At 34.9% G+C, this 8240-nt stretch overlaps 1 protein-coding gene across 1 annotated transcript; it reads right to left on the reverse strand.

Moving 5' to 3' along the window:
- Window positions 1-667: 667 nt before the first annotated feature.
- LOC148621781 (uncharacterized) lies at window positions 668-4502 on the reverse strand. The gene is made up of 3 exons (XM_088576467.1): window positions 4388-4502; window positions 2536-3498; window positions 668-2041 (listed from the first exon to the last, which is right to left on the reverse strand). Exons 1-3 carry the CDS (start codon window positions 4389-4391, stop codon window positions 1929-1931), a joined length of 1080 nt encoding a protein of 359 aa, XP_088432593.1. The 5' UTR covers window positions 4392-4502; the 3' UTR covers window positions 668-1928.
- Window positions 4503-8240: the final 3738 nt, after the last annotated feature.

Below are 8240 nucleotides of genomic sequence, written 5' to 3' on the forward strand. Positions count from 1 at the left end.
ATAAGTATAAGATAACCAAATACCAAAACTATAAACGATATGTGGCCCCCGAAACTAAAGGTAATATTATGGGCCATAAGGGTGATAGAGAAGTCAACAGTAAAAACAAACAATATTCAGCAACTCAGACTCGACCAAAAAATAGAAGCAAGATGTATATAGCCATTTCCACTGTGGAGACAGATATTCACTTCACTTCTCATCATTTTCGTTGTTCGAACACAACATCCTACATTAATACATTGTAAGCCATAATGAATTTAGAAAGGTATTTCTGGAAAGGCAAACCACACACTATAACCCAGTACGCTTAATTGAAATAAATGTATTAGTTACCTTTTTTTTAAAAAATGAATTGAATGTTTTGCGTTGTACTTATTTTCATATTAATGAAAGTTCATTGTGGTGGTCCGTGACAACTTTTTATGTTGTAATAGTAGTATGTTTATAGTTTTTTCTCTTTTTTTCGCGTGAGAAGTATGTGACGATTAATTTGATAATTTGTGGTTAATTCAATTCTGGTACTAAACTTGTTGCATAATAACAAAGCCTTCTTGTCGAATTGATGGGATCGTTTAACAAAACTTTGGTTTGCATAAGATTTATACATTCACGTTTTTGTATCAAGTCACGATGTGTCGGCATAAATGATACAGCTACCACAAAATACTAGAAACATTTTTATTTAAACTTACTCATAATGGGTATATGAACAAGGACTTTAAAAGGAACGGAAAGTTTGCCAAATGCACAGGAGTTAAGTTATCAAAACATTCAAACAGCTGGTCAGTTCTTTTCCGATGTTATCCAATTGATAAAATAAGTGACAACAGGGGCATAATCTGTAGTAACATCTATTATATCGAACAGTCCCTGCTTGGCGCTGGTAGTACACAATGAGCCAGTTTGTATTGTGCTAGATCACAGAAGCAATTCAGCTCGCAGGAAGGCAAGCCACCCTACTCAGTCACATTATTCTGACTCCGGACCAACCAATAGTCACTCTATTCCCTTGAATACCGTAAGCTTGGCAGAGAGACGGTGACTTCCATTTTTTAAGTCTTTGGTTTGCTTCATTCGGAGAATGATCCCATAATTGGATAATGTATTGTGTACATTAATAAAATTCTAATAATGATATTATAAAAGTCAAAAGAGAAAACCTCAAATTATTTTCTTCGATTAAAAATATGTTTGTTCATTTCAAAAGATGCGAGGTAATCGTTCGTCCATCCAGAAAGCTAAAATTAAGGGCATGCTATACTACAGACACTGCGTAGACTATTTCATATACTAGTACTAAAAACAATTTAAGACTATCTGTGAAATCGAACAGTAGCGGTTCTATTTTCTATCATCAATTGCTTATTACCACTTTGTGACCCTTGTCGGGAGCTTCATTATCTTTGTTAGACTATTACCGGATTACACTCACTTGCAATATTGATGTTTGGGGAGAAGGACTTACTTACCCTTCCGGAGCACCTGTTAAAGGGATATTGTTATTACATGTAATATATTATATCGGGACTGTTTATTTTAAATTCACTTTTCGATTAATGTGAACATAGAAGTCACATAAAATGTCATTTTAAATATTCTTTCGAAAGATACTTGACTGAATGTTTACAAACGTAATTTTAGAAAGAAACTTTTTCTTTCCCATATAAATAATCAATGCTGTATAACAACGATTAATTGGCTTAAAAGTTGTTGAATTAACTTGTCAAATGATGAATGTGATGCAGTGGCGGATCCAGAGGGGTTACTCCCATTTTATTGGAAAAAAATGTCATTTTCAAGAGTAAAATTGACAAAAACATGTCCTAGCACCCCTTTTTTTACCGAGGAACCCCGGTTAGCACCCCTTTTCAAAGTGTCTGGACCCGCCCCTGTGACTACTTGTGATTTTAAAAGTTATTAATTAGTTAATCCATTGGTGGTGCAGATGGTAAAGAATGTTCTGATAAATCCATTTTTTCAAATTCAGCTTCAGAGTATGAAGGTGGTAGTTCATCTCCGCCATTACGTCTCCGTGGGTCTGAAATGTCAGAACTACATTGAATAAAGGGTTTACTATTTGAAAAACCAAAAAGGATCCTTGCAGTTTTTAGCTTATTTCTTAAGAACCATTTAGATCTAAAGAGCATGTCAATGGATGAAATGGTCATCGTTATAAGGATTACATACGTGTATATCTTTACTTCGTAGAATTTAAATGGTGATTTATGTCTCAAGATATTGTCCATGTAGGGGCGAAAAATGATTCTTCACCAATACCTTGAAAAACATCACTTGTGAAAGGATATATTTGTTTGATAAAATGGTCTTATAAAAAGACATAGAAATGTCTTCTGGGTTGAAGTCATAGGATGACTCCTTATTAAAGCTATTGCCCCTGATGTGCAAAAAATGGCCTTAATTTGTCACCAGATTCATTTTTTTTCAGGTAAGTGATTCAGGCTCTTTGAAACCTGTAATATATGACCATAAAGAAAGTTTTTGACAATTAAAACTGACAATCTTCATACTTACTATCAAAGGGTGGCGTCAAAATAGCGGATTCTCGGACCATGGAAGCAATTTCAGTAATTGGTATAGGAGAAGTACGTGCATGTTCTTGTGTTTGGGTGTTATTGGTGAAATGAGAATATTCAGCATGATACACGTCACTTCTTGTAGTGGGGGACCAATGAACATGGTTACTTGTAGTGGGTGTCCAGTGAACATGGTCACTTGTAGCATACTTGACATCGAGGCAGTCCGCTACACAATTTCTTCTATTTACTAGAATACTTCTTTGGTTTAAATTACTTTCATTACGTTCGTTCATCGTCGATTCGTGGAAGTGTTGTTTGAATTTCCCTATGCCTAATGATGCCTCGCACTCGAATTCTGATTGTGTATACGAAGGAGGACGGGCGACTGAAGATTCATTTGAGTGACTCGAAAAAGACTTACGGTTGATTTCAGCAGCTAAACCTGAGATAGTTTCAGACGTTTGGTTATTTCTGTAAAATGAATCAGGTATAGTCGGATAAATGCAAGTCTCTCTTCGTGATATATTGTTTGTTTCTTTTACCGTGTCACGGAGATGCATCTTGTTCGTGTTAGTACAAGTCCCCGGTGACAAATAAATGTTGTATTCAACCATGGGATGGGCAATCAAATGGGTGTCGCCATTTTCGTGCTGTTCTTGTGAATCTTGTACAGATTTGTTTCTACGCAATTTTGGTGATCCATACAATCGGGCACTGGCTTCTTCGATTTCGTCCACGTTTATCCCTGGTAGATCATCTGATGATCTGGTATTTGTCTTATATATTCCATCACAACAACAGTCTTTATAGATCCATACATAACAATGACAACATACTGCTTCTGTGCAGTGACGGAAATCGCTATCGTTTCTACCATGACAAAACAATAAACACAGCACAGTTATAAGAAGTATAAATCCTAGAACTATTAGAACTGGAACCAGTATTGTCGACCATTCTAAAACAAAATTGATCGCAAATGAAACAGTCGACTTGGTAATAGTTCGGTATCTCCAAACTTTATGTAAACTAAATGCGTCTTACTTACTATTTTTCACGATACATATAGTACTGTGGCATTTCTTCATTGTTTACTCGCCTAACTTTTAAAGGTTTTCTTATGTCTAAGTTTTTTACTTCTTACTCATTGGTATATATCTATAACGGTTTTAGTTGCCCGAATTACAGTTGTGGATTTACAGTTATAGAAAATTAACCCTAATAAAAACAAAATAACGGTATAAGCCTGCAAAATATTCTGTGCAATTGAATTCCGTATAGCAAATCTGCTTCCGTAAATTACTGATAAAAAAATGTTCCTATGTGTCTTGTAGCTGATAATACGCAATAGCACTCGCGATATGTAAACCCCCTCCAAAAAAAAAAAAGGAAGTTACTCTGGAACGGCAATCCTGTTTTTCTCCGCCTGTCACATTGCCGGTGTCTTATTTCTACGTGTAATTCGATGGGTTGCCGATGTAAGCCGTGATCAAGGGACAAATGCTGGCACATCTTTAACTATAAGTGTTACGTGCGAATAAACTATTTTCTTGTTTGTAAGACATTTCTTGACCAATCAAAATTAATGTCAACAGAGCAATCCGATATGTGGATTGTGTATAATAATTTAAGATACAATTAGGAATTTTATAAAATTTTAAATTCACTTAACTTGAGTGAAACAAATCTTGGTAACTTATTGGAGATTAATATATTATTTGATAATGGTGATATTCTGTGATTTTTATAAAATGAATACGTCGTGTATTAAATAAATAGAATTCATTTGAAAAACAATCGTTTGATCATAACTGAAGTAATTATAAAGAGCAACAATAATCACTTACCCATTCTCGGTTATTACGTTTTCGTATTTGGTGATTATTTACTGCTGTCAAAATATGTATTGAATACAAATGCGTGCAATGTATGACATATAGATTTATTTTCAAATTTAAATCCGCCAAATAAATAACTATGATAACTATTTTGAAATTCATTACTGTATATTTAATAAACGTTTAAGCACCTTATACTTCTTGCTTAATGTACTTAATTTATTGCTTATACTACAAATTTGCAGGTGTTTACGTTTATTTACGTTTATTCTGTATCGGCTTTTCGACTTGTGATATATACACGAGTGTGTTAATTTTTGGTACAAGTAGTTTGATTTTTATTTAAAGTTAATTCGCCTTGGATATACTCGTTTATTTTTTAAATATTTATCTGCACTGTATACAACATTTTTACCGTAGCTATGCAGTTGTGATGTTCGTTCCTCTATTACGAGTATGTGAATTTTTTTGTTTCCTAACTACTTATAGTAGTCTATCATGCAGTATTTCTTGCAACATGACACTAGACTGTCCTTGATATTGAAATACCTTTTCATTCTGAATTATGTTTACATTATGTAATACCAATACATAAATAGAAATTCGTTTTTTAATCTTTTTGGTTATTGAGCAATATGTTTCCGTACTTTAATTCATTTCGCAACTTAATTAGTCATTGATGCGTGTGTGTATATGACAGGGAATTCTGTGATAAACATGCATCAAAACACGACTACCCCAGAAAATTGTTAAAATCAGGTATTAACACGATTGTTTGTTCAAGATAGAGAAAACTATTTATACTGGGCTATGAGGATATAAGCACACACACGCGCGCGCATAGATCACACAATCTTACACCCCGTGCGGGTCCAGCTGTCAAAAGAATAGGCCCACAGCAGCGCTAATTAAGCATGTCGTAAGAGGCGACTACATGTAAATAGTGCTCAGAACCTTAGCCGGGGGCTAGACCGCTCTGCCCACAGAGCAACTGGGTTGTGTGCCCCAGGTGGTGGAAAGGGTACCCCTGCCATGCTTCTGGCTGGGGTCGTCAGGACATAATACGGAAAACCTGACCGCAAAGCATAGTGGTACACCGTGTTTGGAAAGATGTCACGTTCCTTGCACATTAAAGAACCCTGCTTTGGTGTTATCTCGGAGTAGGAACCTTTTTTGAACTTAGAAGTTCTACTTTAGACATACATGTACAATGGTCCCATTATCAGCAATAATGATTTTATTAATAGTAGAAAAAACTCTCAAAGGATGGGTTTACTTCAGTTTATTACGATTTTTGTTTTCTCCCACGAACAAACGGGGATAGAACATAGGTTTTCCCACTTGCATTTGCATATGGTCCTCGTCCTCCTCAATACAATCTGACACAACACACAGAAGCATGTAACAAATAAACATTTTACAGTCATTTGCAAACAAAACAACAACAAGGATGACAATACCAAGCATGCATTCGACAACAGTAGACAATTGACTTAGACAGCAATCGTGTTTGATTTTCTGGAGTGGGCTATGGATTTTTGGGGAAAAAATGTTTTCTGGAAAATGTGGGGAAAAATGACTAATCACCATTTTCACAAGTCAGGAGCACCACCACCACCACCCCCCCCCCCCTCAGAGCGAATGTGGACTTAAAACCCTAACTTGGGAAGATGACTAATCACTGGAGAGAAAAAAGTTTGTTTTAAAAAAGGACCCAAAAAAAAATAAATCATGCTGTCTTGGTGAAAAAAAAATATTTGTATTTGTATTTGTTTTTGTTTGTTTTGTTTTGTTTTGTTTTGTTTTGTTTTGTTTTTGCCCTGGAAAAAAATAAAAAGTTAGTTTAGCTCAAAGGAAAAAATGTTTGTCTCAGAAAAAAATCCATATGCCCACATAGAATCAAATGCTTGCTGCCTTTACTCACGAGGATGCATTTCGTTAATATACTATTTCTCCAATAATCAACTTCACCAAGTCTTCATATTTGCATTGTGGATTAAATATATTTATTTTGAAAAGGCCTTAAACCAATGATGACAGTCGAAGTTAAGTCAATATAATAATAAGTTTTCGTGGCTCCTGTAAATAGTAAGTAAGCTTTGATCCATATAAACTTGAGGCTTGACGCGAAAGATCATTTGAATTCTTGAGGAGAATTGTAGCTCGCGTGTAGATATATCATGATAAATGTATTCCAATCGCGAAAGCTTGACGGGACGGGTGAATCCGCACTTGTGAACAACCGACAGACAAGAGCCTTTTTGTAATGGGAAGATAGTATTATTTGTATACCCCCACTTGCAAAATAGGAGATGGTACATAGTGATAAGGGTGTCCGTATTCCTTCCCTCCGTTACACAATGGGGGTCGGGCCCATCTAATATATTATCCTTTACTCCTCCTATGCCACCGAATGGAATTGAATGAAAATTTCACAGAATCTTTATTACATGTTCCCATTGTGCACCTTCTACTTTAGAATATGCTACGAATGAATTTGGGATTTTCGCATAGCAAAATATTAACTTAGTCATTTGCTAATATGGGCAAATAGGGAAACCCATCACTTATTCGTTACTCCTCCCATATCACTGAATGAAATTAAATTAAACTTTCACGGAATCTTTATAACATGCTCCCATTGTCCACCTTATACTTTAGAATATGATACGAATGAATTTTGAATTTTCGCATAGCAAAATATTAACTTAGTCATTTGTTAATAATGGCAAATAAGGGTACCCATCACTTATCCGTTACTCCTCCCGTACCACTGAATGAAATTAAATTAAACTTTCACGGAGTCTTTATAACATATTCCTATCGTGCACCTTAATGTTTAAACATTTGATCAGAATCAATTCGGGGGTTTCACATAGCAAAACACGGACATATTCGTTAATATAGGGACAAGGGCCCATCTTTTAGTTCTATACCGATGAACGGAATTGAATGAAATATTCACAGAATCCCCATTGTGTACCCCTTATTTGAGATTTTGATCTAAATCAATTCCTTATAGCAAAACACGGACTTTGTCATTTTGTGAATATGGGGACATGGGGATACCACTGAATACAATTTAATGAAACTTTCACAGAATCTTAATTACATATTCCCCATTGTGCACCTTTTGTTTTAGATTTTGATCCAAATCATAATGCAGGTTAAAATTTGCATGTTATCAAATGTGGAGTTAGGACATACATCACGTTAACTCTATTTTATCTTTGTTTTACCATGGAATAGCCATTTATGTCGCATTGTTTTACCATGGAGTTTCCATGATTTATTTCAATCATTTAAGGACTAGTTTATTCATATTGTTGTAATAGACAGTTTGTGTGTTACACGAAATGTTGGCCATGTGTTTATCACATTTTTACCATGGCTGTGGAGTATCAAGTTAGTGAACATTGCTCCCAGTTTTTTTCTAGTTTGATTGTTGTTGTTAATAAAATAAGGTTTCACTTACTTTTAAAAGTACAGACATGATTTTCATGAAAACACTGTCTATGGTATTGAAACAAAACTTCGCCATTAAAATAACCTCTCTTCCGAATACTGATTTACGACATAGAGAGAGAGGGGGTACGGAGGAGGCTACATTTCATCCATAATTATAATCATGTTGTTGAAGCACTGTGTCAAAGAAGACCTCAATTTAATCCAAAATATACATGAAACCAAGTTGTAAGGTAGATAACCCGATCAAAACTTAGTCCTTTTAAAGAATAACCATTTGTTTCAATTTCTTTTGTACTATTGCTTTTGGTATTCCTGGCTTTAAACGTACGTTTATATATTCTCAAATTTCATGACAATTTACACTTAAATCAGCATTTCTTAAAAATATGAATTC

The sequence above is a fragment of the Perna viridis genome, chromosome 3, assembly GCF_037379345.1.
Source record: "Perna viridis isolate PV_CMFRI_1.1 ecotype Kerala chromosome 3, ASM3737934v1, whole genome shotgun sequence".
Classification (NCBI taxonomy): domain Eukaryota; kingdom Metazoa; phylum Mollusca; class Bivalvia; order Mytilida; family Mytilidae; genus Perna; species Perna viridis.